Genomic DNA, 27499 nt, shown 5'->3' on the forward strand with positions numbered 1-27499 from the left:
TTTCTTTTATTGAATTTATTCCTAGTATTTTATTGTTTTTAGTGCCATTGTAACTGTTTTCTCAATTTCGTGTTTGGATTGTTCATTGTTAGTGTATAGAAATAAAATTTGTTGTTATATATTAATCTAGTATTTTGCAACCCCACTAAACTCATTTTTTCCGAAAGTTTTTCAGAGGATTCCTAGGATTTTTTATATATAAGATCGTATCATTTATGAATAGAAGTAGTTTAACTTTCTAAAGTAGATGCCTTGGGCACCTGGGTGGTTCAGTGGTTGGGCGTCTGCCTTTGGCTTAGGTTGGGATCCTGGGATCAAGTCCCACATCAGGTTCCCTGTGGGAAGCATGCTTCTTGCCTTTGTCTCTGCCTTTCCCTCTGTCTCTCATGAATGAATGAATAAAAACTTAAAAAAAATAGATACCTTTATTTCTATTTCTTGCCTAACTGTCTTAGCTAGAATGTCTAATATGGTGTTGAATAGAAGTAGTGAGAAGAGACAGCCTTGTCTTACTCCTGATCTTAGGGGGAAAGTTCTCAGTTTTAACCACTTAGTATAATGCTAGCTGTGGGTTTTTTATGGGTGCTCTTTACCAGATAGAGGAAGTTCCCTTCTATTCTTGGTTTGTTTATTGTTTTTATTACAGAGGGTCTATTTTTTAGTTTTTTTGGTCTTTGGTTTCCTGAAATCAATTGTGAATCTTCATGAAAGTAAGGATTTCTTTTTTTTTTTTTTTTAACAGTTTGCCATCCTTCAGTGCCTACAAACCTTCTTGGTATAGAGCAGATGTTCGGTAAATATTTAGTGAGTGATGATGATAGGAATGAGTAAATGAACAGATTTGCTTTTGCATCCATGGTAATGCTAGTCTCAAAGCTTTTCTTTGAGAGTGAGAAAAATATGATTCATGACCAAAATGTGATTGAGATGACCTATCTGAAGATTTCTATAAGTGTACTTTTGAAGTCTTGGCATTGAATGACATGTGCTGTCTTAGGTCAGTTTCCCCAAGGAAAGAGATTCTGAAACAGAGTTGTATATAAAGTTTTACTTTATATTTAAGCAGGGCACCCAACATCCACTACATGTATATACTAGATGATCTAGCAGGTCTGAGACTGGGAACCTCATCAGTACTTTCTGCCCTGTTATTATCCAGGACATTTAGTCTTTGTCAGAATATTATCATTGGTCAAATAATTAAATTTTCAAATAGCCACAATAAGTCTGGATTAACAAATGGTAAGACCAACTTTCTAAATACTGTCTGCATTGCCTCAGGAACACTAATAAACTTTGAAAATCAGTTGTATTAGTGAGTATCTGTTTGTTTACTTATGAGAGGTCAATGAGCTAATAGTACCTCTTCATCCACTGCTTAATGTTAGGACATTTAAGTCTTTACCTTTATGGTTATACCATCTATATCAAAGATAAAGTTATTTCACTTGTCTACTTGGAATGAGAATTTCCAAAAAAATGTGTCTTAAAAAGTCTTTTTTTTTTAAGATTGATTTATCTATCTTATTTATTTATTTATTTATTTATTTATTCATTCATTCATTCATTCATTCATTCATGAGAGACAGAAAGAGAGAGAAGTGGGCAGAGACACAGGCAGAGGGAGAAGCAGGCTCCATACAGGGAGCCTGACGTAGGATTTGATCCAGGGTCTTCAGGATCACGCCCTGGGCCGAAGGAGGTGCTAAACCTCTGAGCCACCCAGGCTGCCCTCTTGAAAAGTATTTAAAGGCAAGTTGTCACCGACTATTTTTTTTTTTTTAAGATTTTATTTATTTATTCATGAGACAGAGAGACAGAGACATGGACAGAGGGAGAAGCAGGCTCCCTCTGGGGAGCCTGATGCAGGGCTCCATCCCAGGACCCTGGGATCACAACCTGAGCTGAAGACAGATGCTCAACCACTGAGCCACCCAGGCACCCCACCTACTACGGTTTTAATGGCAATTGTTTTATTGAGTGATTGGAGTATATCAACTAAGTGCTGACTTTTCTGTGTAAGGTTATGAACAGTATCAGAGATTGCTTCGTGACTGGGAAGTGGGAAGAAGATAAAGATGCAGCCAAGATTTTAGCAGAAGATGGTAAGTAAAGGGCCATGTTCTTCAGAAAAGACTGTCTTCTCTACATTTTATTCCGTATCTTTAAAAGTTAGAAATAATACACAAATGTGAAGTGCTTTGGGGAATGCTGATGGAAGAGTTTATGGGTAATATTCTGGTTCTTCTTTTTATGATGATCTTATTTTCTTCCCTTAGTTAACTGACTTATTAGATAGAGACCTTAAAGAAAAATGGGAGGCTTTCCATAAACTTTATCATGTGTTAAAAATGAATTTTTGTGTGCATGAAAAATATACTCAAATAACATTTTTCTTTTAATAATGAAGGTGTCACACATTGTAGAACATCTAGAATAAAAAGTTCATGTCATACCATAACCTTCACCATCTGTTAAAAAAACCTTTGTTAATTTTTTGAGGTTATTTCCTTTCAGTCATTTACAAATTTTTAAAATTTCTAGTTATAATCCTGCCTTATATAAATTGCATCATTAAATTTTTTTCAGAGGTTTAATGTTTATGATTTAACTCTATCATATCCTAAGTTAATTCAGTTTCTCATTTAAACAATGTCCATGTTATAAATAACTTTGTCCATATTATAAATAACTGCATTGGACCACCTTTAAAAAACTCTTAGATCACATTTTTTTATTTTCTAAGTTAGATTCATAAAAGTTAGAATTGTTGAGTCATTTTTATGGACAACAACTGCCAAAAGGTTTTTCAGAAAATTGTGCTTATTTATGTGCCCATAAGCATTGTACTCACATTTTACCGCTTTCATTCAATATTGAATACTACCCATAAAAATATTTTTGGCAATTTGATAAGTGAAAATTGTTTCTTCTTGTATTTATGACTGACATTCTTTTGATTACTAGTAAGAGAATACTTATGATATATTGGCTCTGGCATTTCTTTGCTGAATTCTTTGTGTTCTTTGCTCATTTTTCTAATGGGATATTCTTTAACTTCTATCAGCATAATTATTTTGAAATACTCCATCTTGTTGCATTTTCGTTCCTTTTTATTGCTGAATAGTTGATTTCTTTTATTAGTAGTATTCCATTGTATGTTGCACTGCAGTTTATCTCTTCACCTGTTGGTGACATTTAGGTTATTTCTGGAATTTGGCTATTGCAAATAAGTCTCCTGTGTACATTCTTGTATGAGTTTTTGTGTGATAACTGCCTCCATTTCTCTTGAGTCCATACCTCAGAGTGGGCTAAATGGATCATATGGTAGATGTATAATTTTTAAAGAAATAGCCAAAATGTTTTCCTTTTTATTTTTTATTTTTTTAAGATATTTATTTATTTACTTGAGAGAGAGAGCATAGAGGGAGAGGGAGAAGTAGACCCCTGCTGAGCAGGGAGCCTGATGTGGGGCTCCATCCAAGGACCCTGGGATCATGACCTGAGCTGAAAGCAGATGCTTAACTGACTGAGCCACCTAGGTGCCCCCCAAATTGTTTTCCTAAGTGGTTGTACCATTTTGTATTGCCATTAGCACTTTTTGAGACTTCCAGTTATTCCACATCCTTGCCAATACTCGATATGGTCAGTCATTCTTTTCAGTTTTGGTCTTTGGGTGTTAAATAATATCTCATGGTTTTAATGTGTATTTTCCTAATGATTAATGATGCTGAGCATTTTTGTGTGCTTATTTTCCATCTCTTTGGTGAAGTGTTCAAATCTCTTGTCCAATATTTTAATCTATTTAATTTATTTAAGTCCTTTATCACTTGTACTTTTAATTATTTTTGCCCAGTATGTGGTTTGTCTTTTCATATTTTTAGCAGTGTCTTTTGCAGAGCACAGGTTTTTAATTTTGATGAAGGCCAACTTTTTTTTTTAATGGATTGTGCTTTTGATAATGTATCTGAAAAATCTTTGCCCCACTTAAGGTCATGAAGATTTTCTCAGATATTTTCTTCTGTGACTCTTAGGTTTTAGGTCTATGTTTAAGTATGTGATCCATTTTGAGTTAATTTTTTATGTGGTATTAGATATGGATCAAGGTTTCTTTTCCTTTTTCTTGCTTCTGGATATCCACTTTTTCCAGTATTATTTGTTAAAAGACTATTCTTTACCCACACTAAATTGCCTTTCATTTGTTAACTATATATGGGCGAGTATTTCTGGACTCCATTCTGTTTCATTCATATATTTATTTATTTTAAAGATTTCATTTATTTTAGAGAGAGAGAGAGTGCACGTGCAAGTGGGCAGAGGGTTGGGGGGGGGGTGGAGAATCCCAAGCAGACTCCACACTGAGCATGGAGTCTGACACAGGGCTAGATGCCAGGATCATGAGTGGAAGATCATGACCTGAGCAGAAATCAAGAGGTTGGATGCTTAACCAACTGAGCCACCTAGGCGCCCCTGTGTTTGTTTATTTTTATATCAATATTTGACTGTCTTGATTAATTATCGCTTTATAATTAATCTTAAAATAGGGTAGTTTATGTCTTCAAACTTTATTCTTTTTCCAAAATTGTTTTGACTGTTTTGGGTCCCTTGCACTTTCAGATACATTTTAAAATCAGCTTGCCAATTGCTACCAACAAAAGCTCCCTGCAGTTTTGATTAGGATTTCATGGAATTTGTAAAAAAAATTTTGGGGAAATTGACATTTTAGCAATATTGAATTTTCTGACTTGTGAACATAGTAAGTCTCTCCATTTATTTTGGTTTTTAATTTATCTCAGCAATGTTTTCAGGATAGAGTTCTTATCTCTTGACAAATGTATCCCTAAGTATGCAATATTATTATAATTAATATTTAAATGATATTTTAATTTCAGTTGGCATTTGTTATAAATACATAGAAGCATGATTTTTGGATATTGATCTTCTATCCTGCAGCCTTGCCAAATCACTCATTAGTTATATATAGCTTCTTTTTTTGTATATTTCACAAAATTTTTCTACAAAGACATATAATCTGTGATTAAAGACCATTTTACAAAAAAAATAAAATAAAAAATAAAGACCGTTTTACTAAAAAATAAATAAATAAAGACAGTTTCACTTTTTTCTTTCCTATCTGGATGACTTATTATTTTTCTTGTCTTGACACAGGCTTAAACTTCCAGTACAACATTGATTAGAAGTCCAAATAGACATCCTTGCTTTGTCCTGATTTTGCTTATTTTTCCCTCTGAACTTCAGAATCTTTTCTATTTCTAGAAGAAAAATTGGTGGTTTTTTTTTTTATCTAATAAACTTCTTGTTTTGAGATAATTGTAGACTGAATTAAATTGACATGCATGTCTAAGAACTAACATGGAGAGATCTCTTATATCTTGTACTATGTCATATATAGTACAAGACCACAACCTAAATGTTAATGTTGATACCATCCACTACTCTATAATTTTCCCAGTTTTACTTGTGCTCATGTGTTTTGTCTATATGTGTTTAGTTCTATGCTATTTTATCACACGTATAGGTTTATGTGTCTATAAACAATTATGATAAAAGAACATTTTCATCACCATAGTAGGATACCTTGTATTGCTCTTTTATGAACACATTTATTAGCTCCTTGCTATCACCCATCTCCAGGTTCCCACCTGTCAACCACTTGCCTGTTTTTCATTTCTCTAATTTTATAATTTTTAAGAGTGTTAAATAAACATCATATTGTATGTAACTTTTTATGATTGATTTTTTTTTCTATTCATCTTAATTCCCTAGAGAGGTTCATCCAAGTTGTTGCATACGACTGTAGTTGATTCCTTTTTATTGCAGAGTAGCATTCCCTGGTATGGATATAGCAGTTTAACCATTCACCCACTAAAGTATATCTGGGTTGTTTCCAGTTCTTAGCTGTTGAGAATTGAACTACTATGAACATTTATGTACAGGTTGTTTTTTTTTTTTAAGATTTTATTTATTTATTCATGAGAAACACAGGCAGAGGGAGAAGCAAGCTCTATGCAGGGAGCCCGATGTGGGACTCAATCCTGGGACTCCAGGATCATGCCCTGGGCCGAAGGCAGGCACCCAACTGCTGAGCCACCCAGGGATCCCCTATGTACAGGTTTTTTTTTCTTTTTTTAATTTATTTTTTATTGGTGTTCAATTTACCAACATACAGAATAACACCCAGTGCTCATTCCGTCAAGTGCCCCCTTCAGTGCCCGTCACCCATTCACCCCCACCCCCCACCCTCCTCCCCTTCCATCATCCCTAGTTCGTTTCCCAAGAGTTAGGAGTCTTTATGGTCTGTCACCCTTTCTGATATTTCCCACACATTTCTTCTCCCTTCCCTTATATTCCCTTTCACTATTATTTATATTCCCCAAATGAATGAGAACATATAATGTTTGTCCTTCTCCGATTGACTTCACTCAGCATAATACCCTCCAGTTCCATCTACGTTGAAGCAAATGGTGGGTATTTGTCGTTTCTAATGGCTGAGTAATATTCCATTGTATACATAAACCACATCTTCCTTATCCATTCATCTTTCAATGGACACCGAGGCTCCTTCCACAGAGTGGCTATTGTGGCCATTGCTGCTATAAACATTGGGGTGCAGGTGTTCCGGCGTTTCATTGCATCTGTATCTTTGGGGTAAATCCCCAACAGTGCAATTGCTGGGTCGTAGGGCAGGTCTATTTTTAACTCTTTGAGGAACCTCCACACAGTTTTCCAGAGTGGCTGCACCAGTTCACATTCCCACCAACAGTGTAAGAGGGTTCCCTTTCTCCGCATCCTCTCCAACATTTGTGGTTTCCTGTCTTGTTAATGTTCCCCATTCTCACTGGTGTGAGGTGGTATCTCATTGTGGTTTTGATTTGTATTTCCCTGATGGCAAGTGATGCGGAGCATTTTCTCATGTGCATGTTGGCCATGTCTATGTCTTCCTCTGTGAGATTTCTCTTCATGTCTTTTGCCCGTTTCATGATTGGATTGTTTGTTTCTTTGGTGTTGAGTTTAATAAGTTCTTCATAGATCTTGGAAACTAGCCCTTTATCTGATACGTCATTTGCAAATATCTTCTCCCATTCTGTAGGTTGTCTTTGAGTTTTGTTGACTGTATCCTTTGCTGTGCAAAAGCTTCTTATCTTGATGAAGTCCCAATAGTTCATTTTTGCTTTTGTTTCTTTTGCCTTCGTGGATGTATCTTGCAAGAAGTTACTGTGGCCGAGTTCAAAAAGGGTGTTGCCTGTGTTCTCCTCTAGGATTTTGATGGAATCTTGTCTCACATTTAGATCTTTCATCCATTTTGAGTTTATCTTTGTGTATGGTGAAAGAGAGTGGTCTAGTTTCATTCTGCATGTGGATGTCCAATTTTCCCAGCACCATTTATTGAAGAGATGGTCTTTCTTCCAATGGATAGTCTTTCCTTCTTTATTGAATATTACTTGACCATAAAGTTCAGGGTCCACTTCTGGGTTCTCTATTCTGTTCCATTGATCTATGTGTCTGTTTTTGTGCCAGTACCACACTGTCTTGATGACCACAGCTTTGTAGTACAACCTGAAATCTGACATTGTGATACCCCCAGATATGGTTTTCTTTTTTAAAATTCCCCTGGCTATTCGGGGTCTTTTCTGATTCCACACAAATCTTAAAATAATTTGTTCTAACTCTGAAAAAAGTCCATGGTATTTTGATAGGGATTGCATTAAACGTGTAAATTGCCCTGGGTAACATTGACATTTTCACAATATTAATTCTGCCAATCCATGAGCATGGAATATTTTTCCATCTTTTTGTGTCTTCCTCGATTTCTTTCAGAAGTGTTCTATAGTTTTTAGGGTATAGATCCTTTACCTCTTTGGTTAGGTTTATTCCTAGGTATCTTATGCTTTTGGGTGCAATTGTAAATGGGATTGACTCCTTAATTTCTCTTTCTTCAGTCTCATTGTTAGTGTATAGAAATGCCACTGATTTCTGGGCATTGATTTTGTATCCTGCCACGCTGCCAAATTGCTGTATGAGTTCTAGCAATCTTGGGGTGGAGGCTTTTGGGTTTTCTATGTAGAGTATCATGTCATCGGCGAAGAGGGAGAGTTTGACTTCTTCTTTGCCAATTTGAATGCCTTTAATGTCTTTTTGTTGTCTGATTGCTGAGGCTAGGACTTCCAGTACTATGCTGAATAGCAGTGGTGAGAGTGGACATCCCTGTCTTGTTCCTGATCTTGGGGGAAAGGCTCCCAGTGCTTCCCCATTGAGAATGATATTTGCTGTGGGCTTCTCGTAGATGGCTTTTAAGATGTTGAGGAATGTTCCCTCTATCCCTACACTCTGAAGAGTTTTGATCAGGAATGGATGCTGTATTTTGTCAAATGCTTTCTCTGCATCTAATGAGAGGATCATATGGTTCTTGGTTTTTCTCTTGCTGATATGATGAATCACATTGATTGTTTTACGAGTGTTGAACCAGCCTGTGTCCCGGGGATAAATCCTACTTGGTCATGGTGAATAATTTTCTTAATATACTGTTGGATCCTATTGGCTAGTATCTTGTTGAGAATTTTTGCATCCATGTTCATCAGGGATATTGGTCTGTAATTCTCCTTTTTGGTGGGGTCTTTGTCTGGTTTTGGAATTAAGGTGATGCTGGCCTCATAGAACGAATTTGGAAGTACTCCATCTCTTTCTATCTTTCCAAAGAGCTTTAGTAGAATAGGTATGGTTTCTTCTTTAATCGCTTGATAGAATTCGCCTGGGAAGCCATCTGGCCCTGGATTTTTGTGTCTTGGGAGGTTTTGATGATTGCTTCAATTTCCTCCCGGGTTATTGGCCTGTTCAGTTTTTCTATTTCTTCCTGTTCCAGTTTTGGTAGTTTGTGGCTTTCCAGGAATGCGTCCATTTCTTCTAGATTGCCTAATTTATTGGCGTATGGCTGTTCATAATATGTTTTTAAGATCGTTTGTATTTCCTTGGTGTTAGTAGTGATCTCTCCTTTCTCATTCATGATTTTATTAATTTGAGTCTTCTCTCTCTTCTTTTTAATAAGGCTGGCTAATGGTTTATCTATCTTATTAATTCTTTCAAAGAACCAACTCCTGGTTCTGTTGATCTGTTCCACAGTTCTTCTGGTCTCGATTTCGTTGAGTTCTGCTCGAATCTTTATTAACTCTCTTCTTCTGCTGTGTGTAGGATCTATTTGCTGTTTTTTCTCTAGCTCCTTTATGTGTAAGGTGAGCTTTTGTATTTGAGTTCTTTCCAGTTTTTGAATGGATGCTTGTATTGCGATGTATTTCCCCCTCAGGACTGCTTTTGCTGCATCCCAAAGATTTTGAAGGTTGTATCTTCATTCTCATTAGTTTCCATGAATCTTTTTAATTCTTCCTTAATTTCCTGGTTGACCCTTTCATCTTTTAGCAGGATGGTCCTTCACCTCCACGTGTTTGAGGTCCTTCCAAACTTCTTGTTGTGATTTAGTTCTAATTTCAAGGCATTATGGTCTGAGAATATGCTGGGGATGATCCCAATCTTTTGGTATCGGCTCAGACATGATTTGTGACCCAGTATATGGTGTATTCTGGAGAAAGTTCCATGTGCACTTGAGAAGAATGTGTATTCAGTTGAGTTTGGATGTAAAGTTCTGTAGATATCTGTGAAATCCATCTGGTCCAGTGTATCATTTAAAGCTCTCGTTTCTTTGGAGATGTTGTGCTTAGAAGACCTATCAAGTATAGAAAGAGCTAGATTGAAGTCACTGAGTATAAGTGTATTATTATCTAAGTATTTCTTCACTTTGGTTATTAATTGATTGATATATTTGGCAGCTCCCACATTCAGGGCATATATATTGAGGATTGTTAAGTCCTCTTGTTAGATCCTTTAAGTATGATATAGTGTCCCTCTTCCTCTCTCACTACAGTCTTCGGGGTAAATTTTTATCTGATTTATCTGATATAAGGATGGCTACCCCTGCTTTCTTTTGTGGACCATTCGAATGGTAAATGGTTCTCCAACCTTTTATTTTCAGGCTGTAGGTGTCCTTCTGTCTAAAATGAGTCTCTTGTAGACAGCAAATAGATGGGTCCTGCTTTTTTATCCAGTCTGACACCCTGCGCCTTTTGATGGGGTCTTTAAGCCCATTCACGTTCAGAGTTACTATTGAGAGATAGGAGTTTAGTGTCACCATGATATCTATTCAGTCCTTGTTTTTGTGGATTGTTCCACTGAACTTCTTCTTAAAGGGGAATTTTAAGAGTCCCCCTTAAAATTTCTTGCAGAGCTGGTTTGGAGGTCACCTATTCTTTCAGTTCCTGCCTGTCTTGGAAGCTCTTTATCTCTCCTTCCATTTTGAATGAGAGCCTTGCCTGATAAAGTATTCTTGGTTGCATGTTTTTCTCATTTAGGACCCTGAGTATATCCTGCCAGCCCTTTTCTGGCCGGCCAGGTCTCTGTGGAGAGGTCTGCTGTTACCCTAATACTCCTCCCCATAAAAGTCAGGGATTTCTTGTCTCTTGCTGCTTTAAGGATCTTTTCTTTATTTTTGGAATTTGCAAGCTTAACTATTAAATGTCGAGGTGTTGAACGGTCTTCATTGATTTTTTTAACGGTTTTTATTGATCCCCCCCCCCATCTCTCTATTTCCTGGATCTGAATGCCTGTTTCCCTTCCCAGATTAGGAAAGTTTTCAGCCATGATTTGTTCAAATACATATTCTGCCTCTCTGTCCCTTTTGGCGCCCTTGGGAACCCCCATTAAATTTTCCTCAGTTTCCCTCTTTGCCATCAACTTGTCTTCTATGTCACTCACTTGTTCTTCCACCTCGTTAACCCTTGTCGTTAGGACTTCTAGTTTGGATTGCATCTCATTCAATTGATTTTTAATTTCTGCCTGATTGGATCTAAATTCTGCAGTCATGAAGTCTCTTGAGTCCTTTATGCTTTTTTCTAGAGCCACCAGTAGCTGTATAATAGTGCTTCTGAATTGGCTTTCTGACAATGAATTGTAATCCAGATATTGTAACTCTGTGGGAGAGAGGACTGTTCCTGATTCTTTCTTTTGAGGTGAGGTTTTCCTTCTAGTCATTTTGCTCAGTGCAGAGTGGCCAAAAACAAGTTGTATTGGAAAAAGGAGAAAAAGAGAGGAGAGAAAGAAGGAAAGAAAAGAGAAAAAGAAAAAAGGAAAAGAAAAAAGAAGAAAAAGGGAAAAAAAGGGGGTGGGGAAAGCAAACAAATCAAAAAGCAAACAAAACAAAACAAAACAAAACAAAAAACAGAAAAAAATAAAAAAAAACCAGGGGAGTATCTTCTGATTCAGTATACTTTAAGTCCCTTGACTTCCCTCTCGAAGTTGTCCGTATGTATAGTTGGTCTTCTGGGGGAGGGGCCTGTTGTGATTTTCAGGTGTTAGCACTTGGGGGAGCTGCTCAGCCCCTGCCTGGTGCAGGGCTCAGTGGGGGTTGCTTACCCCGTGAGGCCCCAGGAGGAACAACCCCAGTGGCGGCCAGCTCTGGAGCCCTCGAGTCAGCCCCCGCAGTAACTCCGGAGCTCTTGGTCTGCAGGGCCTGGAGGCTCAGGGGCAGGGCCGCTGATCTGCTCAGCTCGGGGCAGGAGCATCTTTGCGTTCCTGGGCCCTCCCGGCCTCTGCCTGTCCCGGGGGGACGCCGGATCCTGGGCTATGTCCTGGCGCCCTGTGCTCCGGGCCTGTGCTGTTGGATTCGCGCTCCCGGCCGCGCAGCCGCCGTCCGAGCCTCTCCGAGCTGCTCCCGGAGCCGCGCAGCCCCCTCCGCACGGAGCCTCTTCCTCTGCCCGAGCCCCTCCGAGCTTCTCCCCGGCCGCGCAGCGCCCCCCTCTCCGTGGAGCCGCCGCCCGAGCCCCCCCGAGCTGCTCCCGGAGCCGCGCAGCCCCCTCCGCACGGAGCCTCTTCCTCTGCCCAAGCCCCTCCGAGCTTCTCCCCGGCCGCGCAGCGCCCCCCTCTCTGTGGAGCCGCTGCCCGAGCCCCCCCGAGCTGCTCCCAGAGCCGCGCAGCCCCCTCCGCACGGAGCCTCTTTTTCTTCTGGAGCCCCTCCGAGCTGCTCCCGCCTGCAGCCCCCTCCGCGGAGCCGCCCCCGAGCCCCCCGAGCTGCTCCCGCCCTGCAGCCCCCTCCGCGGAGCCGCCCCCGAGCCCCTCCGAGCTGCTCCGGGTCCCGCCGTGCGCGCTGCAGCCCTTAGGGAGCTCGGCGCACTCTCCCGGGGCGCAGGTGTCTGTTAGTGTCCCAGGGAGCCCGAGGGCATCCACCCTCCTGGGGTTCTGCTCCAACTCCCTGAGGGCCCCTTTCCGGCCCGGGAAGGTTGGTGCAGCCCCTGCTTCTCTGGGACGGGGCTTTCCTGTCCTGGGGACACTCGCCCTGGCCTCAGCCCGGCTCCTCGCGGGGCCCCTCCTCCTTGGATGCCTTTTGTTTATTTCTTTTATTCCCCCGTCTTCCTACCTTGATAGAAGCGCGAACTCTTCTCACTGTGGCATTCCAGCTATTCTCTCTTTAAATCTCAGGCCGAATTCGTAGATTTTCAGGATAATTTGAAGGTTATCTTGGTAATTTGGTGGGGACAGGTGATTTGGAGACCCTACTGTTCCACCATCTTGCCCCTCCTCCCTCCGTACAGGTTTTTATATAAATATGAATTTCCTATTTTTCTCGGGTAAATGCCTAAGAGTACAATTGCTGGGTTGTATGGTAATTGCATATTTAGCTTCATAGGAAACTGCCAAAGTAATTGGCCATTTTATATTTCCACCAGCAATATATTAATGATCTAGTATTTCACATCCTTGCCAATATTGGCATCCTTACTATTATTTATTTAGACAATCTAATAGTGGTATTTCACTGCGGTTTCATTTTATATTTCCCTGATAGCTAATGACGGTGAACGTTTTATCATTTATTTGCCACATTTTATTATTTGCAGTGTATTCTTGTATAAAATGTTTTTGGTGTCTTTTGCCCTTTTTCTTATTGGATTCTTTTTTTAAATGTTGAATACTGGGAATTCTGTATATATTTTATTCCATTATTGGAGATGTAGTTTGTAGATATTTTCTTAGTATGTAGCTTGTTTTTCCATTTTCTTAATAGTACCTTTCATACAGCAAAAGCTTTTAGTTTTGATGAGGTCCAGTTTATCATTTTATCATTTTTAGGGATCATATCAAGTCTAGGAATTATTTTCTATTCCTAGATCCTGATGATTTTCTCCTGTGTTAAGAATTTTATACTCTTATTTTCTGTTTATGGCAGCAATCTATTTTGATTTCCTTTTTCTAATTTATTAATTTATTTTAGAGAGAGATGGAATGCACCTGCATGTGAGTAGGGACCGAAGGAGAGACTCTTAAAGTAGATTCCCTGCTGAGTATGGAGTCTGACGTGAGGCTCTCACAGCCCATAAGATCATTACCTCAGCCGAAACCATGAATTGGCTGGTTAACTGTGCCAACCAGGCGCCCCTGTTTTATTTTCTTTATAAGCTGTAAGGTATAGGTTAAGGGTTATATTTTTGCCTAGGTGTGTATTCCTCGAGCATTTTTTGTTCCGTTTACTTACTTTTACACCTTTGTCAAAAATTAGTTGAGCATCTTTGTGTGGATTTATTTCTGGGTTCTTTGTGTTCCATTGATTTCATGTGTCAGTCCCTGCACCCATACCACACTATCTTGGTTACTGTGGTTACATAGTAAACATTAATACTGGGTAGAGTGATTCTTCTCACTTTATTCTTTTTCAAGATTGGTTTATCCTAGGGCCTGTGACTGCATATAAATGTTAGAATAAGCTTGTCTGTGTCTACAAAAAAACTGCTGGGATTTCAATATGAATTGCATTAAACCTAGAGACCAATTTGAGGAGAATTTTAACGATTTTGAGCATTCGAATCCAGGAGCATTTATTTGTCTTTAATTTCCTTCATTAGTATTTTATAATTTTCAGCATCCTAAATGGCAAATATATTTTGATAAGTTTATACTAACGTATTTCATTTTTTTTAAAGATTTAAAAAAAATTTATATGATAATGTGAGAAAGTGCACAAGCAGAGAGAGTGAGAGAGGAAGAAGCAGGCTCCCTGCTGAGCAGGGAACCAGATGCAGGACTCTATCCCAGGATGCGGGGATCATGACCTGAGTCAAAGGCAAACATGTCTTTGACGGATCGACCCACCCAAGCACTTCAAAAATATTTAATTTTGATTTTTATGTGTCATCTTTTATTCTGCTGACCTCACTTATTAGTTGGGAGGGGAATTTCTTTGTTGTAGAAACCTTGGGATTTTTTATATAGACAGTTGTGTTATCTGCAAATAGGAACAGTGTTACTTGTTTCTTTGCAACCTATGTGCCTTTTATTTTTATTTATTTATAATCATTTTATTTATTTATTTTTTTTCATCATGTTAAGTGTACTCTTTAATCCCCGTCTCCTCACCTACCTCCTCTCTGATAACCATTAGTTTGTTCTCTACAACTAAGAGTCTGTTTCTTGGTTTCTCTTTTTTGCTCATTTATTTAGTTCCTTAAATTCCACATAGAAGTGGGATCATATGATATTCATGATATTCATCTTTCTCTGACTTATTTTGCTTAGCATTATACTCTCTAGATCCATCCATGTTGTTGCAAATGGCAAGATTACATTCTTTTTGATGTCTGAATAATATTGTAGTGTGTGTGTAATAGAATATATATTATAATATATGATAATATAATATAATAATTTATTTATAATTTATTATATTATAATATATATTCTATACGCACACCCACACACACACATCTTTACCCATTTATCTATCAATGGACACTTGGGCTGCTTCTATTGTAGATGCTGCCATAAACATGGGGATGCATGTATTCCTTTGAGTTAGTGTTTTTATATTTTTGGGGTAAATACCCAGCAGTGCAATGATAATTATTTTTATATGTATATTAAATATGTTTATTTTTTTTTCTTATATATTGACTAGGATTGGTGCTAAGAGGGAATCTTCCCTGTTCCCAGTATTTTTCACTGTTATGTATGATGTTACTTTGATTTTTCTGTGGATGCTCTTTTATGTGCTCTATTCCTCTATTCCTAGGATGTTGAGAGGTGTTTTTTCTTTTCTTTCTTTTTTTTTTAAATAATAAATGGGTGATGAGTTTTGTAAAATGCCTTTCACTGTCAGTTGATATGATCATATGAATTTTATTCTTTACCCTTTTGATACAGAGGATTACATTGATTAATTTTTGAACTTTGAAACAGCTTTGCATACCTGGAATAAATCCCACTTGGTCATGATATATGATTCATTTTACATATTGTTGAACTTTATTTGATAGTATTCTATTATGGAATTTCACATCTAATTTTATGAGACATATTGGTCGATAGCATTGTTGGCTTTTGTTTTTTTTTTTTTTTTTTTTTTTTTTTTTTTTTTGGCTTTTGTTTTTTGAGGGTTTTTTTGGTACTGTCTTCATTTAGTTTTGGTATCAGAGTAATACTTGCTTCATAAAATGATTGCAAAGTATTCCCAATTTTTCTGTTTTCTGGAAGAGATTGTGTAGAATTGGAATGTTAATTTTTAAAATGTTTGGTATAATCTCCAGTGAAATGGTAGGGCCTGGAGATTTCTTTTGGGGGAGCTTAGAATGACAAATTTTATTTATTTAATGGTTATTGAATAATTTAAATAATTTAGTTTTTTATTCCATCTTGGCTAAATTTTACTATCTTAAGTTTTTCAAGGAATTTCAAAGGTGTTTGGCGAGGTGGAAATTTCACTAAGTGCCTTCTCCAAGAAGCTAGCTTGGGTATTCTGAATCTAATACTCAGAATATTTGTTTAATAACCTTTCACTGGCTGCAGGATCTATTGTGGTAATCCCATTTCATTTTTGGTACTGGTGGGTTGTGTCCTCCTTTTTTTTTTTTTTTTTAATTTTTATTTATTTATGATAGTCACAGAGAGAGAGAGAGAGAGGCAGAGACATAGGCAGAGGGAGAAGCAGGCTCCATGCACCAGGAGCCCGACGTGGGATTCGATCCCGGGTCTCCAGGATCGCGCCCTGGGCCAAAGACAGGCACTAAACCACTGCGCCACCCAGGGATCCCGTCCTCCTTTTTATCTTTGTCAGTGAAGTTTATTAATTTTGATTTTTTTTCAGATAATCAGCTTTTGGTTTTATTAATTTCTGTGTTCCAGGCTTTTTATTATTTCTGTTCTTTGCTTCTTTATGGTTATTTTGTACTTTTCAGTTTTCTTAGATTATTGGTTTGAGACCTTTTCTTATTTCTAATGTGCGCATTTAGTGCTGTAAATTGCTTTCTCTGTACTGCTTAGCCTTTTCCCCCAAATGTTTGTCGTATTTTCATTTTCATTCAGTTCTATGCATTTTTATATTTCCTTTGAGAATTCTCTTTGACTTGTGCATTTAGTGTGTTGACTACAAAATGTTTAGAAATTTTCTTGTCTGTTACTGATTTTCAGTTTAATTCTAGTATATTCTAAGAACAACTCATGATTTCATGTTTAGATTCACTTTATTGCCCAGACTGTGCCTTGTCTTGATAGATGTTCTGTGGCTGCTTTAAAGATTTTGTATTCTGCTGTTGGTTATCATGTTCCATATGTCTTTAGATTCTGTTGAGTTGGCTATATTGTTCAAATCTTCTTTATCTTTGCTGATTTTCTGACTAATTTTATCAGTTGCCAAGAGGAGGATATGAAGTCACCATGTATTATTTTGGACTTCTCTTTCTCTTTCAAGCTCTGTCAGTTTTTGCTTCTTATATTTGAGGCTCTGTTTAGTGCACACACATTTAGGATTGTTATGTGTTCCTGGTGGATTGTCCTTTTGTTGTTACATATTATTGTCACCTCCTATTTATCCATTGGTGAAGGAGAGATTCCAGGCCTAAGGTTATGGATATGGATGAACACACAACATCTGACACTGCACAGATAAGTGGTTGACAGCAATTTATTAGTCACATACACTCACAGCTTGAGGGAAGAGAACACTGCATGCCATGAAGAGATTGAACAAGCACGGTCTTTGGGAGATAGGCTTTGTACCTAAAGGAGCATAGGATGACCATTAGTTCCCTTGACAGGATGTGATCAATGTGTTTGAATAAATTCATGGGCTGGCAGAGAGGTGAAGTGAAACCAGAGAGGGATAGGTGGGGTGCAGGTGGTCCAACTGAAAAAAACTATCAGGATGGGGAGCCTTTCCCATAGGGCGGGAACATATCTGGCAGGCATACTCACAGGTAGACCTTTGGAACCCTGTGAAGCTCTAAAATGTCAAGGCAGCCCATGAAATTTTAGGTCTTCCAGTTTAGTTAAGTCCTTCTTTGGCTCTGATAATCTTCTTTGCTCTAAAGTTTATTTTATGATTGAATAATTTAGCTATTCTTGCTTTTTTAAAAGATGAGTTGTACAGTGTATATTTCTTTTTTCTTTTGCTTTTAACTTGTTTGTGAGTTGTTAATTCTAAGGGGAGTTTCTTGTAAACAGCATATATAGTAGGTTATGTGCTTCTACCCTCTCTGTCAATCCGTATTTTGATTGGTATATTATGCCATTTACACTTAAGGTACTTACTGATATGCAATTGTCTAAGTCTGAGATTTTACTATTTTGTTTGTTTACTCTGATTCTAGTGCTTCTGTTTTTCCTCTGTTTTCATTTTCTTTCTTCTCTCATGACATATTTACAGTGTTTTTGAGTGTCTCTGTCTAGTTTTTATAGTGGCTGCTTATTGTAATGTAATAGCCTGCTGGTGCCAACATTTTATTATTTTGAGTAACACATGGAAACTTTTCTTCCATTTCAGTCTCTTTATCTTTCACACTTTTATTTTTTCTTTCACACTTTTAAATATTATTGGCTTCAGTATTAGGTAGTGCTATAATTTTTTCTTTCTTTTTTTTTTATAATTTTTTTCAATAATCAAATATGACTTTAAAAAGTCATAAGAAGAAGGCTATTTTATTGTATGTATCCGTATTTCTGGTCTTTTGTCTGTGTTTTCTTTTTTCCCAATGGTCCCAGATTTCTTTATCATTTACTCACTGCTTAAGAACTTTATTTAGCCATTTTTATTTTTTTTAATTTTTATTTATTTTCTTTTTTTTTCAAGATTTTATTTATTTATTCATGAGAGGCACAGAGAGAGAGAGAGGCAGAGACACAGGCAGAGGGAGAAGCAGGCTCCATGCAGTCCTGACATGGGACTGGATCCCAGGTCTCCAGGATCACACCCCAGGCTGAAGGCGGCGCTAAACCGCTGAGCCACCGGGGCTGCCCTATTTAGCCATTTTTAAAAAAATATTTTATTTATTTGAGAGAGAGAGAGGGAGCGAGAGTGAGCAGAAGTGGGGGACAGAGGGAAAGGGAGAAGCAGGCTCCTCACTGAGCAAGGAGCCCAATGCAGGGCTCGATCCCAGCACCCTGAGATCATGACCTGAGCCAAAGTCAGACACTTAACTGAGCCACCCAGGTACCCCACTTCAGCCATTTTTAAAGGGTAGGTATGCTAGTGACAGATTCCTGTAGTTGTTCTCCATCTGAGAATGTCTTTATTTCCAACTCTTCCTTTCTGAAGGATAGTTTCACTGGATATAGAATTCATAGCTGACAGTTCTTTTCTTCAGCATGTGAAAAATGTTGTACCACTTCTTCTGACCTCTGATTTCAGAAGAGAAATACACTGTCATTTTGGTTTTTTTTTTTTTTTTAATTTTTATTTATTTATGATAGTCACACACAGAGAGAGAGGGGGTGGGGGGCAGAGACATAGGCAGAGGGAGAAGCAGGCTCCATGCACTGGGAGCCCGACGTGGGATTCGATCCCAGGTCTCCAGGATCGTGCCCTGGGCCAAAGGCAGGCGCCAAACTGCTGCGCCACCCAGGGATCCCTACACTGTCATTTTGAATTGGTGTGAATCTGTTCTTTCTTTCTGGCTGCTCTCAAGATTTTTATCTTTGTTTTCAGTTTTCAGAAGTTTGATTGGTGTAGATTTCATTGGGTTTATTCTTTTTGAAATTTGCTCAGCTTCTTGAATCTGTTAAGTATATGTCATTTACCAAATTTGGGAAGCTTCAGTCATTATTTCTTTCAATTCAGGTATCCCATGTAAAATCATGTAAATTGTGGATCTCTTGTTTCTCGTGCCCCAGATGCACGAGGCTCTGCTCATTTGATTTTTGGCTATTTTTCTCTGTGTTGTTCATACTGGACGAATTTTCTTGATGTGGCCTCAAATTCTCTGATTCTGTCCTCTGTCATCTCCACTCTTACTATTGAGCGCATCTAGCAAGCTTTTAAAATCTATTGTTATTTTTCAGTTCTGTAATTTTTATTTTGGTTCTTCAGTTTCTTTGCTGAGATTTTCAGTTTTTTGGTTATTGCCAAAGGATTTGTAGTTACTTGATGAAGTATTTTTGTAATAGCTGCCGTAAGATATAAGTCAGTTAGTTTCAAAATTTGATTCATTTTATTGTTGGTGTCAGTTGTCTTTTCACATTTCAGTTAAAATTTTATCAATTTGGGGTATGACAGGTGGTTTTCTATTGTATCCTACACATTTTGAATAAGTTAGGAGACAGTGGATCCTATGTAATCTTTTTATTTTAGCATGCAGTCATCTTGTTTAGGTTTAGTGTACAGGTCCTGGTCTACTTTATGGGCTATGGTTCCAATGATAATTTAATTTTAGAGCCTTTATGGTACTCTTTTGATCTGCTTAGTTTATCTGATGCCACTAGTCTGCAGATGCCACCTGAGGAGACAGAGGAGCTTCTGTAATCTGGGCCCCCTGTTGTGGCTAGGTAGGGGAAGGTTGTCTTGGCCTGTGGGGCTAGTTTGCTTGTTGTGGGGGGATCTTTGCTGGTCCTGCCTGGGCACACATGAGGAGGAGAGCCTCATGCCTGGCACAATCTCCCTTTGCCAATAACCTTTCACCACCTGGTATATCTTGGTGGAGGAAAGGAGATTCAGGATCTTTGGAGAAGGCAAACTTCCCCTCATCACTTATTGTCAGTGGGGCTTTGAAAGAACCCCCCTTGCCAGTGCTGCCTGGTTTACCTGGTGTTGCTGCTAAGATTGGAGTTTGATTTGGGAGAAGATTGAGTCTACCTGGTCTACCTTCTGTTGCTAGCTTGGAGATTGGGAAATAGTGGCTCTGAATTGCCTTTCTGTGGGTTGTGGTATAGTGAGCCACTGGCCATTATGTCATTCTTCCTGTCCTGGGGCCCCTCACCAGCCCTTTTTTCTTTACACCTTTCAGAGTTCTTTGGTTTTCCTTGGACTTTTGGGTTATTTTTGGAGTTGGTTATACTTAGATGGGAGGAACGGAGGAAATAAGTCTATACTATCTTTTCCAGACAGAAATCCGTGATGGTATTTTTTTTTTTAATTTTAGTTTTAGTGTGGTTAACATACATTGTTATATTAGTTTCAGGTGTACAATATAATGATTCAACAGTTATGTATATTACTCAGTGCTCATCATGACAAGTGTACTCTTAATCCCCCTATTTCACTCATCTCCCGACCACCTCTCCTCTGGTAACCATTGATTTGTTCTCTATAGTTAAGAGAGATTTTTGGTTTGTCTCTTTTTTTTCCCCCTTGCTTGTTTGTTACTTATATTCTACATATGAATGAAATCATATGGTGTTTGTCTTTCTCTAACGAATTTTGCTTAGCATTGTACTCTCTAGATCCATTCATGTTGTTGCAAATGGCAAGATTTCATTCTTGGATGGCTGAATAAAATCCATTATTATATATGTGTGTGTGTGTTTGTGTGTGTGTATACACCACATCTTCTTTATACATTCATCTATCGATGGATGCTTGGCCTACTTCCATAATTTGACTATTGTAAATAATGCTACAATAAACATAGGGATGCATATATCCTTTCAAATTAGTATTTGCATATTTTTTGGATAAATACCCAGTAGTGCAATTACTGGATCATATGGTAGTTCTATTTTAACTTTTTGAGGAACCTCTATACTGTCTCCCTGCACCAGTTTGCATTCCTAACAACGGTGCACAAGAGTTCCTTTTTTTCCATGTCCTTGCCAACACTTGTTTTCTGTGTTTTTTATTTTAGCCATTCTGACAGGTGTGAGTTAGAGCTCATTGTGGGTTTGATTTGCATTTCCCTGATGATGAGTGATGTTGAACATCTTTTCATGTGTCTCTTGGCCAGTGGAGAAATGTCTATGTCTTCTGCCCATTTTTAATTGAATTACTTGTGGTATTTTTTTTGGTGTTGAGTTATATATATATATATATGTATATGTATGTATGTATATGTATATATGTATATGTATGTATATGTATATATATATAGCTATATAGAATCATATGTATATATATACATATATATATGATTCTAACCCTTTATTGAATATGTCATTTGCAAATATCTTCTCCCATTCAGTAGGTTGTCTTTTCTTGATGGTATTTTTTATTAGAACTGTGACAAAGGGAGAATTGACATCTTTCTGATATTGAGTCGTCTTTTTCCAATATATGCAAATCTTTGTTTGTTCTGTAGATAATGTTAACAATACCTACTTCATTGGGTCATGTTGAAGAATGTAGTTAATGGCAATTAAAATATTTAGAGCAGTGCCTTGTCTGTAAAGCACTTGACAGTGTTAGCTCATGTCTATTCCATGTGTTTGGTAGCATATTAAAGTTTTTTAAGTTTTTAAAATAAAGCTCCAGCACATTTCTTGTTAGGTTTATTCCTAAGTATTTTATCCTTTTTTTTTTTTTTTTTTTACAACCAGAATCTTCCCATCTATTTTATCTTCTTTGGTTCTTTCTTATATGAAAATGTTTTATCTAAACATTGCTTCCCAAAGGAGTTTTAGTGTCTTTTTCTTTTAAGGATAGAACCCATAGCTAAACTTAGAGCTTTATTTTTTATTTTATTTTATTTTTTTTTTGGGCTTAGAGCTTTAAAAACATGGAATTAATGAGTTCTTCATGTGGTTCAGCATTGTTTTGGGTATGATTCTTACTCTAATTACTGTAATTTATTTAATCTAAGATTTTTCCTAGGTATGCCATACATCGTTTAGTGTTGCTCCTACTACTGAGACTCTTTGCCCTATGTGCTGTTAATCAAGCCATGGTTTTTTCATGTTTTGTTTTGTGTGTGTGTGTGTGTGTGTGGTTTCTTTTTGTTTTTTTTTTTTTTTTTCATGTTACTGTTGATCTCGGGGACTCCCCTCTAGGGCCATGCATGTATCTCTGTGCATCTCTGCTATGAAGTGTTTACTACCTATATTAGAAAAATAGCTCTTGGCTAAGTGGGATATCAAAGAAAAGTAAGGAAATATGGGTTGAGTCCATGTGCTTCATCCAAAAAGGTGATGAAATACTGACAGTTTAACAAGAAAAAGAAGCCAGTGTAAGTACAGGATTCTCCTAGGGTGTGTAGTAATAAGAGGGATAAAAACGAAATTTGGGCTTCAGAGTACACAGTGAACCTGGTGGTGCTGCAGTGTCATATGCAAGCCCTATTCATAGAAGACATTTGGGTGTTCTTTTCCCAGAAGAGCTCTATGGTGACTTTGAAGACCTGGAAACAGGGGACGTGCACAAGGGAAAATCAGACCCAGATACTCAGGTATGATTTTGCCATGGCTGGCAGTCAGTCACTGGTCACTATGTTCTGAGAGAGGCCCATAGTAAGAAATGCAGATCTTACTTATCTGTGTAGATTATAGAGTGGATAGATTCCTTCCTAAAAATATGGAGATTGGGAACAAATCAAAGTTGTTGGTTTGTTATTCGTGAATTTTTGGGTGACACCTACTTACTTCTTGTTGTCATTATGATTCTTCAGTCATTGAAAGTTTAGCTCCCGAGTCACCATCTTTCTTTCTACCATTCCTTTTGCCATCATTCTCCTCTTCTTAAATTTAAGTACCATTTAAAAGAATTAAATACCTATTCTCCCTAATATTTCTTTAAAACCATGTCTGGGGAGTATCTGAGTGGGGATACTTGCTGTTATTTTTATTCATATTTGGCATTCCCAGCAAGATTAAGAAGCCACACAGTTTATTGTAATGTAGATGTTTAAATGTCTCTTACAGTAGTACATGTTATTTAGAACCAAAGGCTGTGTTTTGGTTTGGTTTGTTTTTTGTTTTGTTTTCATGATGATCATAACCAAGATTTTTGCAGCTCAGATAGAACGTTAAAAATATGCTTTAATGTATAAAGAAAAGATTTCCACAGACTTTTACAAAATTTTGTCTTCTCTAAATTTAAGATTGAAGATGTAGAAGAAGTTAATAAGGAAGAAATTGACCCCAGTACAGAGGAAAGTGCCAGGAAAAAGCATTTGGATAAGAAGAGAAAATTGAAGGAGATGTTTGATGCAGAATATGATGAAGGAGAAAGCACATATTTTGATGATCTTAAAGGAGAAATGCATAAACAAGCACAGGTAAGAAAACTTGGTTCCTATCAAGTTTTATTTCAAGCCTTTATTTCAAGGCTATAATTGTGTTGTGAATACATAATTTTGTTTAGGTCTCTGCTTCCTGACCTGCTTCTGTGCCTCTGGTTTGGACTTTTAGGTCAAGATGCAGATGAGTCTGTTTATTCATGCAGTCATCTGATTATGATCACTGGCGAAGATATCGGTGTCTATTTTGTACCAAGCATTGAGGAAGCAAAAATGACTGAGACAGGCAGCAAGTGTTGAGGATTTCATGCTGTTAGTGACTTGAGACAGTGTGTTTCATTAGTGCAGGCATTGCCGAAGCATTCTCATTACTGCTCCCTGGAACCATAATTAATTTGAATGGCTGGGTGATTCTTGCACCTACCAGTGCTTGTGCACACACCTGTGCTCTCCAGGGAAGCTTTTCTAAAAACTTACCTTGGGACGCCTGGGTGGCTCAGTGCTTGAGCGTCTGCCTTTGGCTCAGGTCATGATCCCGGGGTCCTGGGATCGCGTCCCACATCGGGCTCTCTGCAGGGAACCTGCTTCTCCCTCTGCTTGTGTGTCTCTCTCTGTCTCTCATGAATAAATAAATAAAATTAAAAAAAAATAAAAACTTACCTTGATCAGAGTTCAGAGGATATTTCAAGTGCCAGGTTAGATGAGGAGATAAAGGGAACATGTGGAATACTGAAAAGAAGATGGTCTGGCCCCCCTGCCGGGGCGCAGAACAGACTGAGTTGATGATGTGCCTCTGAAGGAGACACAAAGATGTGTATGCAGTTGATGGCGAGTGTTTGAGTTGTGCTTTGACAAAGGGGTCCCAAGGATTCCTGTAAGCTAGAACATACCTTAATACACTTATATAGGTTAAGGATATGATTTGTGAAAATGTGGTCACAGGCTTTGCCCAACTTAGGCCTTCATCTATTCAAAGAAAATATCTCTTGTTTAGTCATTAACATAGTGGCTCCAACTCTATACTGGCCTTTGATAGAAGTAACTAAGACATGTAAAGCTAGTTCTGAAGCCTTTGCTTCAGTCCATTTGTAACTTAAAATCACCTAGAATCTTGTGTCCTGTTGTAAAGGGCTTTGAATTTTTTATTCTGAGTGAAATGGGGTCCCATGGGAGTTTTTCTTTTTTAAAGATCTATCTATCTATCTATCTATCTATCTATCTATCTATCTATTTATTTATTTATTTATTTAATATATATATATATATATATATATACAGAGAGAGAGAGAGAGAGAGAGAGAGAGAGAGAGGCACAGACACAGGAGGAGGGAGAAGCAGGCTCCATGCCAGGAGCCCGATGTGGGACTCGATCCCGGGACTCCAGGATCGCGCCCTGGGCCAAAGGCAGGCACTAAACCGCTGAGCCACCCAGGGATCCCCCATGGGGGGTTTTGAACAGAGGAAAGACATGTATGACCTGCATACCTTTGAAAGGATTGCTGTGGCAAGAGTTCAGTAACATTAAGGTGATTCACCCTGGGGGGTAAGGAGGTATGTGGAAGTGAAAGAGAAAGAGTAAAATTCTGGATATACTTTTGAAAGGTATATCAAAGGTAGTTTGACTGTGGGGCATGTGAGAGGAAACAAGGATGACTTGCTGGAAGGATTGAATTGTCAGTAAGGTAGGAAAGACTCTAGTTAGCGTAGGTTTGTCTAGGAAGATGAAGTGTAGAGCTGTCAGGTTGGAGGTCTCTCTCAGACAAGTGGAGCATCAAGTAGTCAAGGAGGAGCCCTTGAGAGAGGTTGGGGCCAGAGACTTAGATGGACAGTTCTCAGCATCTTGATGCTGCTTAAAGCCATGGAATAGATGGAATGCCCTGGGAAGTGAGCGTGGAGTCAGGAGAGGACTGATAGTGGGTACTCCATTGTCAGAGGCTGGGTGGAGAGGATAAAGCAGCAGTGGAGATTAAGCAGTGTTCAAGAGAGAGAAAGCTAAGAGAGAACACAGAGTATGCTGGAAGCCACTGGAGAAAGAGGGATAAAGTATTTAAATCCTGCTGATGTGTTAACTACAATGAAGATAAAATTGACAACCGGATTAGAATGTGGAAGCCCTATGTGATTTTGGGAAGCATTTTTATGGAATGTGGGTTAAAGTCCAAGTTGGGGGAATTTAAAAGAATGGGAGCAGAGGAACTGGAGACTATGAGCACAGAAAACTTATGAGCCATTTTACTTCAGAGAGAAGCAGAGAAATTGGGCAATAGTTGGAGGAAGTAGAGTCAAAAGAAGATGTTAAGAAGAGAGAAATAATAGGCAAGACCTGTTGGAATGAAGTTCAGTAGGAGTGGATATTATCTAGTACATAATGAAGTTTGGCATAAAATAATCTGTAGCAACTGCCTAGTAGAACTTTCTGTAATAATGGAAATGTCCATCTGTGCTGACTTATATGATAGCCACTAGCCATGTGTTGATACTAATCACTTGAAATGTGACTGCTGTGACCAGGGAACTGAATTTAAAATTTTTACTTAATTTTAATTATTTTCATTAATATAATAAGTAATAAATATTATAATAATAACAAGATATAATAAAAGTCTGGATGTGGGTGTAAACCCTGGTAGGGGTGGCTGTGGAAATTCTCTTAGACTGGTTAGCTTTGGGGGCGCCATGGTGGCTCAGCTAGTTAAATGTCTGCCTTCAGCTCAGGTTGTGATCTCCGGGGCTTGAGGGTCTTGTGATCAAGCCCCATGTCAGGCTCCCAGCTCAGTGGGGAGTCTGCTTCTCCCTCTTCCTCTCTCCCTGCTTGCTCACTCTCTATCTCTGTCTATCCCTCTTTCTCAAATGAATAAATAAAATTAAAAAAAAAAAAGACTGCTTAGTTTTTCAGTGAATTAAGAAACAGTCAACAGCTGAGAGTGAGGATGAGGGAGGAGATACTGGATATTTGAAGAAAGGAGAAATATGAAATAACTTTTTGGAGAGTAAGAATAGAAAGTGCAGACTGGGAGGTTGAGAGTATTGGCTGACCAGCATTAAGTGTTGCTTTCAGAGTGGTTTGCATTTGCTGTACCTTGGAACAACAAAGAAGAAAACAGGTGGGACATATACTGAACAAACTGTAAAGATAAGAATGTATGTTATTTTTAATTAGGATAAAGCATAAGTGATATGTCCATGTCCCTTTATGAGACAGTGCTCATTTTTTTAAATGTAAATTGTATATTTATTAAAGATCACAGCATTGTGGGTTTTTTATTGTTTTTTTTTTTTTCCGCTTTCATATATAGCTTAACCGAGCAGAATTTGAAGATCAAGATGATGAAGCCAGAGTTCAATATGAGGGTTTTCGACCTGGGATGTATGTTCGAATTGAGATAGAAAATGTCCCCTGTGAATTTGTGCTTAACTTTGACCCCCATTACCCAATTATTTTGGGTGGTTTGGGCAATAGTGAAGGCAATGTTGGATATGTACAGGTAGGTATCCTTTGCTGCATGCTTGACAATTTGGGTTCTTCGGCCATGCTTCCACCAGTAATCTAACTGAAATCTCTTCTCCCCTCAGATGCGTCTGAAAAAACATCGCTGGTATAAGAAAATCCTTAAGTCCCGAGATCCAATCATTTTTTCTGTAGGGTGGAGGAGGTTTCAGACTATTCCACTCTATTATATTGAAGACCACAATGGAAGACAAAGACTTCTAAAATATACCCCACAGCATATGCATTGTGGAGCAACCTTTTGGGGTAATATGTGATTAGAATAACTTGCTTGTAGGTTAATTTAAGCCTTTTAGGCTTCATCATTATAGTTTTGCTTTTCTCCATTAAATCCCAATTCATAAGAATTTTCTCTTTTTTTTTGGATTGAAGTACATATATATGTAAAACAGAATCCAAAGTTTGTGATTCACTGTATTTCTTTCTTATTTTTTTCTATTTTCTGTAAGGTCCGATCACTCCACAGGGAACTGGGTTCTTGGCAGTACAGTCTGTCAGTGACATAATG

At 38.1% G+C, this 27499-nt stretch overlaps 1 protein-coding gene across 4 annotated transcripts in view; it reads left to right on the plus strand.

Annotated features, from left to right (window-relative positions):
* Positions 1-27499, plus strand: part of BMS1 (BMS1 ribosome biogenesis factor) — a 57291-nt gene that overhangs the window by 20362 nt on the left and 9430 nt on the right. For 3 of the 4 annotated variants that reach the window (XM_072806172.1, XM_072806173.1, XM_072806174.1), the window contains exons 13-18: positions 2024-2105; positions 22621-22694; positions 23346-23522; positions 26780-26968; positions 27057-27237; positions 27441-27499. In XM_072806172.1, coding sequence (XP_072662273.1) covers positions 2024-2105; positions 22621-22694; positions 23346-23522; positions 26780-26968; positions 27057-27237; positions 27441-27499 — 762 coding nt within the window. The remainder of the gene's footprint in view (positions 1-2023; positions 2106-22620; positions 22695-23345; positions 23523-26779; positions 26969-27056; positions 27238-27440) is intronic. The other variant, XM_072806175.1, reaches the window with a different exon arrangement.

The sequence above is a fragment of the Canis lupus genome, chromosome 29 (assembly GCF_048164855.1).
Source record: "Canis lupus baileyi chromosome 29, mCanLup2.hap1, whole genome shotgun sequence".
Lineage (NCBI taxonomy): Eukaryota > Metazoa > Chordata > Mammalia > Carnivora > Canidae > Canis > Canis lupus.